General features: G+C 46.4%; 3 protein-coding genes across 3 annotated transcripts in view; 1 reads left to right on the forward strand and 2 right to left on the reverse strand.

Moving 5' to 3' along the window:
• Window positions 1–18,067, forward strand: part of T265_11677 (hypothetical protein) — a gene marked incomplete at both ends in the record, with an annotated part of 68,475 nt that overhangs the window by 14,422 nt on the left and 35,986 nt on the right. The window contains one exon of the mRNA XM_009178390.1: window positions 712–883. Within this exon, the coding sequence (XP_009176654.1) occupies window positions 712–883 (172 nt within the window). The remainder of the gene's footprint in view (window positions 1–711; window positions 884–18,067) is intronic.
• T265_11676 (hypothetical protein) lies at window positions 5,978–10,902 on the reverse strand (the record flags this gene model as incomplete). Its single annotated transcript, XM_009178391.1, has 4 exons — window positions 5,978–6,047; window positions 7,888–8,070; window positions 8,186–8,369; window positions 10,833–10,902. 4 exons carry the CDS (start codon window positions 10,900–10,902, stop codon window positions 5,978–5,980), a joined length of 507 nt encoding a protein of 168 aa, XP_009176655.1.
• Window positions 11,343–16,112, reverse strand: T265_11678 (hypothetical protein; the record flags this gene model as incomplete). Its single annotated transcript, XM_009178392.1, has 4 exons — window positions 11,343–11,504; window positions 15,143–15,270; window positions 15,336–15,495; window positions 16,074–16,112. 4 exons carry the CDS (start codon window positions 16,110–16,112, stop codon window positions 11,343–11,345), a joined length of 489 nt encoding a protein of 162 aa, XP_009176656.1.

Here is an 18,067-nt window from a genome sequence, read left to right on the forward strand (position 1 = left end):
TATATATATATATATATATATATAACTAAACGAACTTTATGGTTGTATGGCAGTAAAGCATCAGTGCCAACACTGATGTTGCTGTCATTGATGATGATGATGATAGGTGCTTGTCATTCACAGCATTGCATCAGTCCTTCGTTTTGCTGAACTTGACTCTTTCCCAATAGGTTTCCTGGTTGATCCGGACACCAAAGCGAGTTGCAACACTCAGTCGTTCACAGTATTTTTGAATGTCATGTCGTTGCTTTGCTGGTTGTTGGTCACCAGTGTGACGAACTCCCACGTGTTCAGAACACAGTGATTCCCCGTATGATAGGTCATCTGGACGGGCGGTGTGTTTTTCACAGTATTTTTGAATGTCATGTCTGTGAGTTGCTGGTTGTTGGTCACCAGTGTGACGAATTCCCACGTGTTCAGAACACAGTGATTCCCCGTATGATAGGTCATCTGGACGAGACGGGCGGTGTTGCGAACTTTTTGGTGGAGCCACAGACGTGGTCGTATTTGATTCTAAAACACATATGAATGTGGCTGAAAATTATGACAACTAGAGGTGCCGAATTAGTCAGTAAAGTTTTCATGTTGGAGTATTGAAAGTAGTGAATAGGTATTACTAGACATGTACTTCCAGTGTATGTACGTAGCCAGTTGGTTTATGTGCTCCTGACCAAGCTCAACTGTTCTTTCCACCCATTCCTTTATCTGCAGGTTGCCCAGAAGAAAGGCCTTCCCCATGTGTTCTACTGCCAATTGTGGCGGTGGCCGGACCTGCATACACAACATGAATTACGACCGATCGCAACGTGTGAATTCTCCTTCCACGCTAAACGCGATGAGGTGTGCATCAACCCTTATCACTATCGACGGATCGAGAACCCCGGTTAGTTGAATGTGTCTGATTGATATTCATACGTGTAGTACTTTAGGTTGACTCATGTTTCTTCTTGTGTTTGTGCAGTCAAGTTAGTAGTGTCAGAAGATTCTCGGGTCGTACATTTTCTCGCTCCAATGGCAAATTTTCGTGTCCTTAGTGTACCACGTGGAAGCGGTTTTGAAGTCGTCATTGAAGCCTACAGGTGTCTGTGTGAACACATGCAGCGGATCGCCGGTGTTGACCTCAGTCAACAGCTTTTGACACTGCCATACTACCTTGCGGGCCACACTCGGTTATCGAAAGACTAGGGATGAATGAGACACTGTAGTTGGCTTCTTCACTATTAAACTGAGGCCATAGCATAGCGTCCCGTGAGAGAGACAACCTACCTAGCACTTTGTTTCCGATAGCCAAACTCAAAATGACGAAGTGTGACATCTAGTCAAGTTAGTAGTGTCAGAAGATTCTCGGGTCGTACATTTTCTCGCTCCAATGGCAAATTTTCGTGTCCTTAGTGTACCACGTGGAAGCGGTTTTGAAGTCGTCATTGAAGCCTACAGGTGTCTGTGTGAACACATGCAGCGGATCGCCGGTGTTGACCTCAGTCAACAGCTTTTGACACTGCCATACTACCTTGCGGGCCACACTCGGTTATCGAAAGACTAGGGATGAATGAGACACTGTATGTTGGCTTCTCACTATTAAACTGAGGCCATAGCATAGCGTCCCGTGAGAGAGACAACCTACCTAGCACTTTGTTTCCGATAGCCAAACTCAAAATGACGAAGTGTGACATCTCAGTCGGAGCGGCTCGCTTTGATTAAACAGCTAGCTATAACAAAGTGTGATATTTTTAGAGGCTGATGCGGTTGAAACAGACTTTGCCAACAAAATAACCGTCATTACTGATCCTAAAAGTCAGGTTTGACGATCCAGTTCTTGTCCGCGGGCGATTTTCTATGGTGCTGATCTTTCTATACTCTATACCGTACATAAGTTCCTCGCATCTACGATGGTCACCCTGGTCCTATGGGCGAGTCTTCCCAGCGATACACACAATCGCGTTATACTTTCCTCTTACCAACCGGAATTTCAATTGGAACCACTCAGACCAAACCGCTTTCACCATTTCAATTCACTCTTAGCTGTGTGTGGGTTTGCATCCCTTGGTCTCTGCCGTTACTTGTCACTAAGCACTCTAATCGCGACATTCCTCAAAACCTGAAAAACGTCAAAATATTGCATTCTTCGTGATCTAATCGATTCCCTGTCAACTCCTGCCAGAAAGATTGTTAGGTATTTTGCTAAGCACCTCATATTTGACCTTGAATGCCAGACGAACCTTTCGATGTACGCATTCTGGCGATGCTCTATGTTCCACTCTATTCGATGTGTGTCGTTGCCCCATTCAATTGTGTGAATATCATGGTACGTATTGGCTAGTTTGAGCACCATTCGCTACTCTGCTCAACGTTTATCGGTAATGTTACGCCTCACATTTCTCTCCAGAGGAAAATGACGTACCTGCAGTTTTTCACATTTGTCTTGAGAATAAACTCATCCGAGTGTACAAATGGTTTTTGTACGACTAACAGACAGGACTAAAGTGCACCCCTGAATCGTTCTGTTCATCGTTGCCATCACAGAGATTATCTATCGACCTGTATCTGTACACAACGCTAACGAAAATCGGATCGTTGCGATGAAACTCTGTTTCAAGATTTCAGATGAGGAGGACAAACTAAAGACATCTAGTAGCCATTCGCGCTGCAGACTAGTAGTACGTTTTCACTGGAAAAACCTCACACACAGTAGTACATATTTTCATTTGGTTGATCTAGTTTACATCAACCGATATGTGGCTGCCTAGAGGGAGTCATCACCATCATCATCATCATCATCATCGACAGCATGACATCAGTGTTCAACACCGATGCTTCACTGCCGTACAACCATGACTTATTTGAAAGCCTTATTGTAAAGAAAAGAATAAAGGTGGATGGGGGAGGGACTTAGTGCTAGCTTACCACAATCATTCCGAGGTGCCTACACCTCCAGACATTCACTCAGGCAATATGGACAGAAACCCCTCCCTAGATGGAAGGGTTGGGCGAGATGGACCAAGTGGTTAGAGCCCGAATTTACTAACCGGAAGGTCCGTGGTTCGAACCCGAACTCTGCCTCTCGACTTCCCCTGTCTAGGCTTGGGCAAGCTGACAGTATCCCAGCCCCTTTCCTCCTTCTGGTGGCATGACAGCTAGGCACCGGAAGGGTGCTACAGCTGAATGATTCGCCTAGAGGGAGCCAAAAGTAACTACAGACGGATGCTCAGTACAGTTTACCCGAGTAGGACAGGGACATACTTTTGGCTCTAACAACCACAGACCCACACAGGTGCTATCGTTATCCACGACACCTATATTTCTAGGCACCGGAAGGGTGCTACAGCTGAACGCTTTATCTTTATCTTTTTTTATCGTTATCCACGACGGATAACCTATATTTACATGTGGGTTGCGTTCAAACCTTGGTCGAGGTCCAACAAGGAAAATTCTAGTCACGGATAGTTGTTGGCTGTTAGTGTCGATTTTTTCGTGTGGGCTAGAGAAGTTTGCACATTAGTTCCCTTTTTCCGCGGAAGGGTGTCTGTCCTGTTCGGATGAATGCAACACATGGGCTTCCGTTCTTTGAAAACGTCCTAAAAGTTATTCGACTAAAAGAATGAATCGTTGCATAATTTCAAGTGTTTGTAATAGCAAAGTTCATATTGTGGCGAGATGAGAGTTGGAAATAGAGTCTCTTTCATTTGGAGGGACCAAGGTGCGGAATGATTTAGTGATTAGAGCTCGAATTTACTGCCCGGAAAGTCCGTGGTTCGAACCCGACCTCTGCCTCTCGATTTCCCCTGTCTAGGCTTGGGCAACCTGGCACTATCCTAGCACTCATGCTTCCTTCTGGTGGCGTTGGTAGCTAGGCACCGAAAAGGGTGGTACAGTTGAGCAATTTTTTATAGGGACCAGGGGAAGGGAACAACCAACGCGGGCTCTTCGAGAGCAAAAGAACCATTTAAAGGAGTTCCAAACACCGACAAAAATAGTCTCTTTCGAAGGTCTTTCCAGAGGGAAGTTTACACCAATGCGGCGTTAGGGGGAAGTTCGCGCCTCAACGAGCCCGTCAGTTTGAATGACAGTCGAAAATATGCGTGATGCGAAGCGATCCATCTGTTGTTTACAGAAGTTTACAGTCTATTTGTGTAAACTATTAGGGCGATATCGGTGCTGTTTGCTTTCCACTACGAGGTCCATGTGACTTTCCTTGTGCTTTACCCAGCACACCTAATGGTGTGCCGGCTAAACGATGTCAGTGGCGTTAGTGCGGTCAGCTTCTATCCAGATTTTCTGGCAGTGTCAGAAGTTCAGTGGCCTCGGGTGGTAGTCTAGCCCTGACTCCCTCTCCCTGTTCCATATTTCTTCTTTCCACAGTAAGGCTTTATTCAAATAGATCAACATGGTGTTCTCTGATGTTAAGAAAAAAAGAAGACAGGTGTTTTTAGATGATTTGACCGATGTTCTCTGAACATCGATGACCTGAGCAAAGCCCTAAAATCCATTCCTTTAGGTAGACAACACGATACATCACGAGGAACTTCGAAGCGGCAGTTAACTGAGAGAAGTCATGGACGGAAACATTAGAAGAACCGTAGAAAATGGCGGCGATTGCAACCAGTTGATTCTCATTTCAATTTATTCACAACATTGTGCCGGAAAGACTGACTGTCTGCGGGTCCACAGTCAACAGACAATTTCGTATCATTTGTCGGGAACCGGCTTTTGGTGTACTTTCATTCAAGCAAACACTGGGAGTTTATTACATTGAGACAAAACTGCTCAGCCCTATCCAGAAGTTCCGTTCAGGACGAAGAGGAGCACCCGGGTTAGACTGTCGTCCCAGTTTCAAGGTGAAACTATGTTTGATTTGACTCACTCAGATCATCTAGAACTAACTCGTGAAGGACAGGGTTGTGTGGTCCCGATTTTTGAAGGAGACGCTAGAGACGAACGTGCGAGCTCTTGACTTGTTCGTTTGTGATCGTCGCTTGTAGCACATCCCCCTGTGCAAACCTACCCGCACTTAGTAAAGCAGTAGGATGTGACTAAGTCGGGTTTGCGTCCAACTCACAGATGTGTATCGACCGAGTCTTTACCCTCCGACAATTTCAAGTACTCTACAACACAAAAGACAAACAGCCTTCGTCTTTGCAAATGTGCATATGGCTTTCTACTTGGTCCATGGTACTGTTTTGCCGGGACGGGTTTAACCAAATTGTGGCCGAATACAAAATACAATAAATAACCGAAGTAATGTTGTCACGTGTCTCGATTTGCCCCTTCGAAGTACGAAGGGCCATTCCATGGCTGTTTCGATGCTGCACCATTCCCACTGGCTATCTTTTCGGATCTCAGTAGTGTCAACGAAATGAACGCTGGAATTTCGAAACCCGTTCTGTTTCTGTTCACCTCTGTGATAATGATGACGTTATATCAGTGACAGGCTCCATAACACTGCAGGGCATCCAATACTGCTTTGTGGTTGTGGGAACGGGCAATGTACACTGAAGGTATAAGCGACTGCTTGCACGTAACTGTCAGTGTGTTCATAGTGTTAGACGTACCGTACAGAAGTATTGCTGAGGCATAGTGGATTGTTTTCGGAAACAACTCACTTGTGTACCCGCTTGAAGATATCATACGGTTGGCTTAATCTCACCGGTTCGGTTGTTTTCTTCTGCCAGTTAATCGGCTGTCTGCTCTTACGAAACAAGACACAAGTTGAATAACGCAGCTCAACAAACTTTCATATTCTTGTTGGTTGTCTGCCAGTTTGCAATCTCCCAGAGACCCATACCATCAGTGGCTAGATATCTTCCGAGGGGGGCTAGATGGCCCAAGTGGTTAGAGCGCGAATTTACTGGCCGGAAGGTCCGTGGTTCGAACCCGACCTCTGCCTCTCGACTTCCCCTGTCTAGGCTTGGGCAACCTGGCAGTATCCCAGCCCTCGTGCCTCCCGCTGGTGGCATGACACTTAGGCACCGAAAAGGTGCTACAGCTGAACGATTATATCTCCATAAAGGAAACTACTCACAATTCCAACTAACGTACAGTCGTACACTCTTCATAGTTAAGAAAAACTGAACTGAGCGGATTGTGTATCAATTTTCGATCATAGTTCGTACCCAAATCAACCACACTAATGATGAGCCGAAGTGAGGGCCTGAATGGTGGGCATGATGAGTGTTTGGGCGCACTCAAATCAAACACCGAGAGAACGATCCCTATCTATCCCACCGCGTGGGAGTGAACATGATGGAATCATAGCACTTATTTCCATTTATATGGCTTCAACAAAGAAGATTATCGCCTCCGTCCGTCCCGCTTCCTTTCGGGGCACAGATTATCGTGTATGTAACTCGCGTCCATGGTCGTATAGCTGCTGACATGTATTCCCGTACTTCTGATGTTGTTCAAATCAAATCTTCGATTGTAATATCCTTCTGGTGTCCTCCGACTAGAAGCCCACATCCGGTCTATGTGTATTCCATGGTTGAACAACTCAATTCTGTCTTAGTCCACTTCACAGTTAACGTAGTTTCGAGTTTTTATTGTTTCCGGGGGCCTTATGCCGTGAACCGTTTCCTAACAATTTCGTGACCGCTAAGCTGTTACCCTACTTCATTACTGCGTGGATGCCCATAAAATGTTGACTGCTCCTGCAATTATAGCGGTAACATTCATCCAGAACTTTTGCGTGCAACCACATGCTGACAGTTCGTACAGTATGGCTTGTTTTGCTGCGTGACTGGATTTCCTATCGATTTGTCGTTGCATGTTTCCTCTAATCCCCGGTGGACGAGGCGTGCATTCCTAAGTAACCTACGTAATTCATCACCAGTTTCTCGAGCGAGGAGAAAACGTTGACTGTACAAGCTTTTACCCACGTGTAGCATCGTGTCTGACCCATTTTCCAGAAACACATGCGCGCTAACTCCTTCCCAAACCACTGTACGCCGCTGAATCGCTGTCTGTCACTGTTGTGATTTTTTTGGCTGACTGGTTCTGACAACCCTGGATGCTTCGTATACGCTGGTGTAAAGTGCCTAGATGACACGTTGCGAACGTGTTTCTTCATAAAAACTGAGTACTTGTTTCCGCTTATTGANGATAGTCGGCCATACTATACGAGCGGTTAATTACAAGTTGTCAAGGTCGGGCCACACCAGCCTGCATTCTGTCACACGTGACCCATCACTGTGGATTTACCCTTCTTTTTGTGCTTCGTACGCATTTTAAGCCCATGAAAGGTAGTCACAATAAAGTAAGCAAAACCGATCACCGCAATCCAGCACTTGATAGCGATCGACTAACGGATCATGACAATGCTTTGTTCACTATCTTACACCCTTCTGGTCCCACATTATTCAAGTGCAAACAAAGCCTGGATGGTCTCTAGTGTTTGATTGTAGTGGCCATTCTGCGCTTACCGGGCTCCCAGTCCAGACAATCTTACTTGACCTCGTTTAGTTTTTTATTACCGACTACGACTGTTAAACGCAGTGGATGCAGTCAGTTCACACGATCTGTCACTATTGGACAAGGTCAGATTTACTGATGACTCACATGTCATGTATGAACCCCCATAATGCGTTCGCAGTGTTAGTATTCATTGCCAACGAAGCACTCGTAGAAATCCATGTGCCCTTTGTCACTCTTTGTCTATTCGTTTCAGGAATGACCTGGTTCACAGTTCGATAAAAAGAAACATTTGTACATCTGTGGTTGAAAAATTCAGTCTACATATTCACAATGATGATTAGGGTTAGCCATCAGTGAACCACGTGGAACTATCCAGACGTGTACTAAACTTTCTTGGCTGGGGATTACGGATTTCACCAGGTTTTTGGTTGCATTACGAGTCGGAGATGGCCCAAGTGGTTAGAGCGCGAATTTACTGACCGGGAGGTCCGTGGTTCGAACCCGACCCGTTCTGCCTCTCGACTTCCCCTGTCTAGGCTTGGATGACCTGGCAGCATACCAGCCCTCGTGCTTCCTGTGAGTGGCAGGTAGCTAGACCTCGTGCTTCCTGTGAGTGGCATGGTAGCTAGACACCGAAAGGGTGCTACAGCCGAACGAACGGAGCTATCCACGCATGGTCAAGTTGCAGGTTGATTAACAGTCGAATGGATGGTTTTTTTGTCGTTAGAGCACGGTTGTTTAGAGAGGGATCAGTGTCATTTACCGTCAGAAGTGATACATCTCTTCCGGTATTGATATAACTCGGCGGTTAAGGCGCGAACCTATTGGCCGAAATGTCCGTTGTTCGAACCCCATTTCGGCATCTCGGCTGCTCCTGTCTAGGCTTGGGTAACCTGGTAGTATCTGGGCCTTCGGCGTTCCTTCGGCAGGTATGGCATTTAGATATCGGAATGGTGATATGGCTGGGCGACTGTTATTATTTTATTGTTTCCTGCCTTTCAACAAAACACTTACACCTCTCTAGACTGACTCCACCCCTCAAGATATCTTAGGGACCTCATGGGCTGCGGCAAAGAAATGTTGTTTCGGTGCCTCCGACCAAAAGCCAATTCACCAGTAGGATGTAGACTGCTCAAATCTTGAAAGTAACTGGAAAAGTTCAAGTTCCTATCCAAAATGCTGTCGTTTCTATTCGGCGAGTGTTGAGATTATCCCGATATCAACAGAGAGCAACACCCGTAGAAGGGTTACTGTCCTGGCCCTATTAGGACATCGGTATTTTCGTCCCACCTGACTTCCGATGAATATCTTTTCATCACTTGGAAGGTTTGATGAACAATGTATAGCGGAGACAGATTGCAAGAACCATTACATTTAGTTGTAGCACCCTTTCGGCTCCTAGCTACCATGCGACCCGAAGGGAGCACGAAGGCCGGCCACTGCCAGATTGCCGAAGCCTAGACAGGGGAATTCGAGATCTAGAGGTCGGGTTCAAACCACGGACCACCGCGGTCAGTAAATTCGCGCTCTGACCTATAAACCATCTCGCTTCAAGAGTTATTATACTGCTGTTCTAAGTCTTGAGATTCACTTCCAGATTGGAGATACTTAGAATCTGTTCAACTGATACGCGAGAGCCGATACTGCCAAGAGGCTCCAACCTCCGATGTTTAGACCATATCTCGTTTTCTTAAATTTACTAGACAGTCACCCCACAGATAAAGTGGAAAGTCGTTTCAACAGTGCCATATGAACCTTATTGTAACTGGCAAATGCTCTCTATTGCAGAGTTTTGATCCTGGTTTACAATGTGCCACCTGATCGAATTGTTCGCTAAAGCCCGGTCTGGCTAATCTTAGTCACGACAGCGAAGCATCCGTGTTGAACACTGATGCGATGCTGTCGATGATGATGATGATGATGATGATGATGATGATGATGATGATGATGATGATGATGAGTCTCCTTGTGTTCTCAACACGAACATATTCTTCACAGACCGCAGGATGAAACCAACCCTTTGAACGAACTGTATTTTTTTCTCCATTGGCCATCTAAAAACCTGACTTTTCAACGTCGACTGTTTGAGATTCTGGGTAAATTGGTGTTTTTCGTAGATCGGAATATTCACGCACCCTACGATTCTCCGCGGAGAACTGTTACTCACGCAGTACGCAGCTCTTTTTCTGTAGTAACGGGATCTTACAAACAGCTACACCTGGTCCCTTGCAAATCCGATTTTACTCCGTTCCTCTCGGAAACGGACCACTAAATCCATCAGAGTTGTGTGTATTAGGCTTGCTTACCCACTTCCCCAGAGCAATTCTCGCCGAATGAGTGGATATCCATTCGACATATGCGTGCACAAATCCTACCAGCTGACGAAACGTGTCACCCAATCCATTACGAATCGTTGAATACCGGTCTCATGCTCAGGTCAGGTGCGTTAACTGCAACTGGTGGTCAGGTAGAAGTTAATGTGTTCATGGTGACGAAATGTTTGCGAACCAGTACTGAAGATCGACGTACGGATCAACTGTCACGAGCTCAGCAACCAGTTGCTTCGGAAGCAAATCATGTGCATGTATACCGTCGTCGACTTGCGTCACTCCCTGTTGTCCGCTTGAAAACAACGATTTGACAATTGTCTTGGAAAGGTGGTATTCATTTATGTCGGCTGATTTGAGTGGTCAGTAGGACAACAACTCTCCGATGATTGCAAAACATTGGTGGATTCCAGTATCTTCGCTTCCCATAATTTATTGAATATTGACCCCATGAACAAGAGAGGTTACTCGCGCATCTGTTTGTAGTGTTTATTGGCGTCGAACATGTATATAACTGTCCTAACGGATACCATCCAAATATAGGTTAGGGTTCTGCGTCCACTCAGTGCTACCGTAAGTTACTCTTCCCGACGAGCGCCCGAAAGCCCCTTCGGTAAATGCGGGGACTCGCTTTACGGATATATTTATGGTGGAGGTTATTAGATGTCACAAAACACGATTGCTCGTGGACCCTTTTCGTCATTCCTCATCCATTTTATGCGAGCCCAACTTTTTACTACGCCCCTGCCGTTTTGATGTAGATGGTCACAAGATTTATGGGATTTTTGACTTCCGGTATACTGGACCTTCTTTCTCTCCAATCCGAGCGCGGTTATTGTAGTTAGTTTACACCAAGTGCCTTGCACTACCTTGCCCCCAGTTTATGGTTATTTTATTAGAGCTCACTCAGGGGGCGAAATGGCTCAGTGGTTAGAGCGCGAATTAACTGGTTCGAAGGTTCGTGGCTCTACCTCTCGACTCCCCCTGCCTAGGCTTGGATAACGCACCAGTATCCTAGCCCCCGTGCTTCCTTCGGGTAGCATGGCAGCTGGGCACCGAAAGGGTGTTACAGCTGAACGATTTCGAGAGCTCAATCACAGTTGCCCCGCTGGGGTTCGGCCCCCGAACAGCTGACACATGAATATAACAATACACTGTCAGGGTGCATATGATGAGCCCGAATTTTTACGTCCGAACAGACAAACACCCGGAAGCCTGAGCAATGTCATAGGTTTGCCGTGTAGCTTGGACGACAACGCAGTACCCGTTCTGGTTGTATCCACCGATTGGTGCAAACGTCAGGATGCTTGAAACCTATCGGACCGATTTTAATTAGGTGCACATGATTACAAAATTTGTAGAACCTTGAGTCCCTGTAGTTCCTTTCCTTCGTATGCAATAATTGCGCTTGGTTAGGATGGTACAGACGAGAATGATGTGGATGAGGAGAATCGTTTTCGTTTTGCATTCGGCTCACAACCGACTTCGACAGGCTGCTCAGTACCGTCAGCAACACGGGTCCAGACTGAGATTTGAGCGGAATAAGTTAATTGTTTACGGTAGAAGGGCGATGTGGCACAGTGGTTAGAGCACGAATTCACTGACCGGTTAAGTCCGTGGTTCGAACCCGACCTTTGCTTCTCGACCTCTTCTGTCTAGGCTTGGGCAACCTGGCAGTATCCTAGCCCTCGTGTTTTCTTCGGGTGGCGTGGCAGCTAGCCACCGAAAGGGTGCTACAGCCGGTAGAAGAACGTTTGGGTTTTTAACATACTAGACGTGTTTAGACGGGTCTGCGTGAATGGTGGGGTTATGCCAGTGTAACTAAAAGCTGTTTCGGTAATTTTGCATGGTCAACATGCAAAACTGTCTGTTGTCTTGGTACTGGGGTTGGCACAGCAGTATCGATCCATGCGCTGGTTTTCAGCCCAAGCGTGTGACTCTGCGCCACCTTTTTAGGTGATGTTTTTTTAAGATGGGAACTGTATTCGTCCTATTATTACCTGAATTTGCGAGTGCTTTTCCACTCGAGCCACTTACCCCCACCAATTTCACGTGTTTTCTTCGGGTGGCGTGGCAGCTAGCCACCGAAAGGGTGCTACAGCCGGTAGAAGAACGTTTGGGTTTTTAACATACTAGACGTGTTTAGACGGGTCTGCGTGAATGGTGGGGTTATGCCAGTGTAACTAAAAGCTGTTTGGGTAATTTTGCATGGTCAACATGCAAAACTGTCTGTTGTCTTGGTACTGGGGTTGGCACAGCAGTATCGATCCATGCGCTGGTTTTCAGCCCAAGCGTGTGACTCTGCGCCACCTTTTTAGGTGATGTTTTTCTTAAGATGGGAACTGTATTCGTCCTATTATTACCTGAATTTGCGAGTGCTTTTCCACTCGAGCCACTTACCCCCCAACAAGTTCACAATTTAGGTCTTTCCCGATGAGCGCTCTTTTTTCGACTACTTGGATTTCGATTGCTAGTATGCTCCTTCCTGTTGGTTGCGGTTCAGTTTTGCACGAGCACGGCAGACCACTTTTTAGGGCGTTTCCAATCCAGTGTTATGTTATAGCTTGACAGCCCCCATTACACTTTCTGTTCATCACAACATTGGGTCGATCGGGTCTTCGTGTGGAGTCACTCGCTTCCCAGATGACACAGTGCTAGTCATAAGGCTTGTGTTACCATGGTCTACTTGTTCACGATGGAATGTTACACCCTATTATCATAAGCTTCCTGCAATAATAGAGGTTGGGAATTCGTTTGGTACAGTACGACTGTGAGTAAAGTATTCTCGAACGGCTTGTACACTGCTACCTCCCGAGAAGAACTTGTGCGGTTTGCTCATCCGAAGGATGACGGTTATTTCATCTCTTTTGGAGGGATCTCCTACTGAGCTGTGTTTGACAAGGAACTACAGTAAACCCTCTAGAATGGTAGTCCCTTCGGAGTTTAGGGGCCGTACTACAGGTATGCGTTTGCCATACCAAGGGCTTCAAGAAGAGTACCAGATCCTTTCTGTGTCCCTATCTTGAACTGGGCGATTCTCATGCTGTTCTTTAGCTGGGCATCTTGACGAGTGATGCAAGCGGGGTGGCATTGCCATTCTTTCAAGGTCGCGGTGCACAACAGGTCCCCAGCCTAGTTGAGTTTAACCGTAGTGTATGCGGCTGGCGTTTCGTCAGATGTATCGAAAACGCGTCTTGCACGGCTCAAATTAGTGCAGACTGAAGATGACATTGGATTATGCGTTAGGCAATACTCCACCCGGCTTAGTGAATACAGTAGGATCAACAGGTCCTTGTATTTCAGTCCATCTTCGCTTTCACTGCTTCTCACGTGGAACAAGTGGTGGACTACCCTTGTTCTACCCCAGTACATTGATGGTAGTGCCTGGTGGTGTGTAGTGTTAGTTTGAGAAAACCAACCAATTGCTACGCACCACTACGCTCTTTAACAACGCACCTCAATTGGTGATGAAACATTTGCAATCAAATTGTCCAGCCCAGCGAACAAACCAACAACCATCTGCGCTACCTGAGCTACTAACTTTTTCCACCGTAGAAAATTACTTCACTGTCACAATGATCGTTCTAACTGAAACGTCAGCCGGACCATGTGCAACACATTAGGCCGCGTAATACCATAAATGATGGAGTCAGTTGAGTCCCTCAGCTAGCCAACATAATTTGCAAACGACTGTGTTATTCCGCTTACGTAGAATTCGCTGTTCATGTTAAAATGCGAGTGATGAGAAGCTGCGCCTTCATGGCTTGCCCCAAGGTGGATGAAGCTGACAGTTGAGTGTCGAAATTTCCTTCCATTTTATAAGTAGTACTGTGTAGTGAGGTCCATCCGCTTAAAAGGCTGTTGGAATACGCAATTCACCAGTCTCTCAAGAAGGCATTAGCCAACGAATCGACAGTACTGCTCACCCTGGCGACGAGTCGCAACCGAACGTGTAACTCTTCATATGAATTCACGCACATCGCAAACATATCCACCAACTACGCACTCATGATGTCCTATCGCCCGAGCGATCAGGCTTCCCAGCCCTGCGACCACTAAAGTGTTCGATCACATTTCTAGAATACCAAACAGTTCACCTACTTTGAGTATACAAACTAGTATCTGAAGCTCGGCGAAACTCCTAAAAGTATATTGTAGTAGTGAGACTTGGACTCGGGTTAATTAGGAAAAGTAATCAGGCACTCGATTATATCCGAATTCAGATTGCTATGGCGGCAGCAGTTTCGAGTGAAAAAACGCACATACCGAGTAGCCACTCAAGTCTTTTCAGATGTAAACTTGTTTCCCAGTGGAATGTCACAATGGAACGTTCTTCAGGAAGCACATAACCTATTGTTCACCAGTATAACTACAGGAAGACTCGCGCTTGTGACCTCAGAGGGATGTAAAGTTTCGTAAGGTACCAGATACTCTTAAGGGCATTACTGAAGTTTTGGCGGAGACATTGACATTCTTGGCATCCAGGCACTTGGGGAATTCATCGGACTGTCCACAATGCTCGGAGGGTATTTATTTGAGATAAGATCTCAGGTAGTAAAGTACATACATCCAGGTAACACGACTGTAAAGCGCAGAGTAATTGCTCGTTCAGCTGTGACACCCTTTCAGTGCCTGGCAGACCAGCCACCCGAGGGAGTTAGACAAATGAGCTAATCGGTCAGGAGTAAGTAATTGCTCGTTCAGCTGTGACACCCTTTCAGTGCCTGGCAGACCAGCCACCCGAGGGAGTTAGACAAATGAGCTAATCGGTCAGACATGTTCGGAATGGATTGTAAAGACCTCCTCTTGTGGTAGCGAACGACCCGTGTACATTTTTCGGCGAATTGTACATATGTTGCGCACCTGAGCCGGACGCGCTACCGTGCCGGACAAAGCGTTGCATGAAGCACAAAAAATGCAACGACCAGTGAAAAAAGTATTCGAGAAAACTCAACATGAAGAGCAAGCACACCACTGCTGTCGAATCTTGCACCACGTCCGTTACCGTATAAGTAAGCACGATCGTTTTCGCCCCAGTCAGACAGTTGAGACGACCCAATCGAGGCCAGTCTGGTGATCAGTCCTCGGTGTGTTTCACTTAATTTCAACCCGACAGAATGAACAAAGCTCGTCTTGTGAATTGTTTCCGATCCATTCTTATTACCTGACTCAGCCAGTGAAGTGTATGCAGTCCATCACAAGCAGTTTCCCTGGTCTTCACATTGTTCAGGCCTCGTCAGAAGTACATCCCAGACTGGTGCGTCGTGCACTCGTTATGTGTAGGCTGACTACGTCATCCTCATAGATGTTGTAGGTTACCAAACGCCATCATTCTCCTGATGCGGAAGGCTATCGGTACAATGTCACCATGAGCGGATGTGACATCCAGCGTTCGTGGTGCTACTAACAGCTTCAGGGAGTTCTGTATTGCCAGAGCCAGCGTTCGTGGTGCTACTAACAGCTTCAAGGGGTTCTGTATTGCTAGTCTGTTTCGAGAACCTTGTACTCAAGTGGCGAGCGATGCTTGCCAAGCCTACTGATTTTCAACTGGAGACTATCGAGGGGCGAGATGGCCCAAGTGGTTAGAGAGTGTGAATTTACTGACTGGAAGGTCCGTGGTTCGAGCCCGACCTCTACCTCTTGACTTCCCCTGTCTAGGCTTGGGCAACCTGGCAGTATCCCCGCCCTCGTGCTTCCTCCGGGTGGCATGACAGCTGAGCACCGAGAGGGTGGCTACAGCTGAACGCCTATCCGGGGCCACCTGAACGTCCTCCACGTTTCTGCCACACCCCGCAATGTTGTCGGCGTACACCAGGCGTTAAACTCGTTCCCTTGGAGGCAAATTCACACCACCTTGCGATGAAGCATCCTCTGGAATGTCGTCCACTAGGGTATTCAATAGGGATAGATATATTAGGTAAACTTGGTTCGGGTTTTTGCAATCCCGATGAGGCAGCTGGCTCTCAACGCGCGCATGGTTCTGTGTTGTCTCCCCATCTTTCCCTTAAAATCTTGGCAAATTTATCCCAGGTAAAACAGTCTCAAGCAGCAGTCCCGTCAGCTGAGTCACACCTGCGTCCGCTACGGAAGCTGTCTTACCTGCCGTCATTTTGCTTGCGCGCAGCAGAAAACTTTCGAAAGGAATAGTCTTTGGCACCAATAGGGTTAGGGTGTTCTGGAGATTTTGAGGTTTTATGGGCAAAATGGAAGCCGTGAGTTCTCCCGTTCAAGCTTCTGCAATGTTTACTATCCCTTTTGGCCGCGTAATGTACGCAACATTCGTTTGGTTTATCACCTGATGAGAACGTTAATATGTGTCAAGTACACTCATTTGCATACTGATTTGTTTTTCGCGTTGAACGCAGGTGAATCTTTCATTTACGAACTGTCAGTATGGTTGCATGTTAGAATAGGCTTTTGGGCAAAAAGTGCTGGTTTTGTTTCAAAAAGCTCTTTTCGCACAACCATGTGAAGTGTGGGAACGAGCCAGGAGAGGTCAAACAGTGACTTATCAGGAAAGTATGGAAGCCGTTACCAGGAAACTCAGTTGCGCTGGTCATTGCCGTCCCCCTTAGACGAGACACATCAACGGTTGGAGACATTATCAGACATAGCCCTGTCGTGCCCTCAGTGGCGCTCGCGCATCCAAGCTATTGCCGTCAGGGCATAGCTTTCCTCTGATTCTCACCAATTAAAAGGCCGCTGGCAACCCTGTATTTACGCCTCAATTATATCACACATCGCCTCCAATGCGCAGCTGTCTATCCCATCTCCCCAAACCATGGGTGAACGAAACTGTGACAGCTATAACCACTATATGGCAAGTACGCGGTTGTTACAGCTGATGATGATGATACTGAAGGAATTGGAAAGGGGTGGAACGCTCTGTAACGAGATCCAGGTTGTTTTTTACGCTTACAATGCAATGTTATTCTTGACCATTTGTGCGACAGGTCATTGAAATGTTTGATGCGGAAAGCCTTCACTCCGGTGTTCGCACTCAACTTCCTCTACTATAACCGATTTTCTCGTACTTCTCCGGTCCATTGATTAATATCCTACCAGTTTTTCTTAAACTACCCAACCCGGAGAAGGATATCTCTATGTGCGTGCACCTAATGTACTTTGCTATTAATTGTTGAAGTTGTGCAGATGCGCCCGAAGACCTAGGTTATTCCTCTTTCCGCGGTATCATCAGCGTTAAAAACCAATGCCTTGCGAAATTCTCTCGGTATATGTTATTTTCCACGTATTGCTTACTTTCCCACTCTTATCGACTGGTTTGTATAACCGGAGATCTTTTTTCGTACACACGTCCGACACAGTCGCTTGTTTCCCCTCCGACTGTTGCCGTCACACGCAGTTTTTTGCTTCAGTTTGTTTCCGCGTCGCAAAGGTCAGTGATGTCCGTTTGGTCAGCACGATCTTCAAAATCCACATCTGGCGATTTCGTCACTGCACCACAACCGGTTCGCCGTTTTCAGTCCAACATACAATGCCACACTTATACGTGTCAATCGTTGGAAGCCTGCATTCGTTGTACTATGATTCCTATTTTGGATTTTTTAAAATATGAAACCACCGAATCGGTACCGCTAGGTTTCTAAGCGTGTGTGTTTGTCAAAATCTTCAAACACACATGCATGGGTTGCTCTTGAAGTTGCGTCAAATTGTATTCGGTTTCGACATTTTTACACCCAACACTACCTTCCCAACTGAAGGTATATCCGGGATCTGTCTGCGGTCGACTGCACGATACTGCAGTTCCAAGATGTCAAAATGCTGCTGCGGTAACGAAACGTCCTCCGGTGTGCAGTTTTTCACTTTGGTTAACCCTAAGGTGTTATTTCGACACTTGATTATATGACCAACCCATTCATTTACTGATGAGAACTCATCACTTGTTTCTGTGGCAGTGGTATACCGAAGTCATCACTTGAATATGGTAGCCGTTTCAGGCAAACAACATAACAAGTGCTTGACTGTCGGAACTTGCCATAAATGGCGCTTGTTTGTTCGACGTGGTTAATTCCAATAGATGACTAGAGGGGCAGTTGTTGGCCACCCAGATACACAACCAGCCAGTAAGTTGTTGTCTGGTGTATGACTGCAAAGTCGAACGGAACATGGGGTGCAGTTTTTCACTTTGGTTAATAAAGATCCAGGCAGTACATTGATTATAAAGTTGAAGAGGAAGGGCAACAGATACCAATTGTCTGACATCACTGGGTGTGATGAACTCACGAGAGGATTTGTTGTAGACACGTACGCGTCCATCGGATGGAACATATAGAGCCTTCGTAAGAGACAAGACGCTATCATAATCAAATTAA

The sequence above is a fragment of the Opisthorchis viverrini genome (genome assembly GCF_000715545.1).
Source record: "Opisthorchis viverrini unplaced genomic scaffold opera_v5_553, whole genome shotgun sequence".
Classification (NCBI taxonomy): domain Eukaryota; kingdom Metazoa; phylum Platyhelminthes; class Trematoda; order Opisthorchiida; family Opisthorchiidae; genus Opisthorchis; species Opisthorchis viverrini.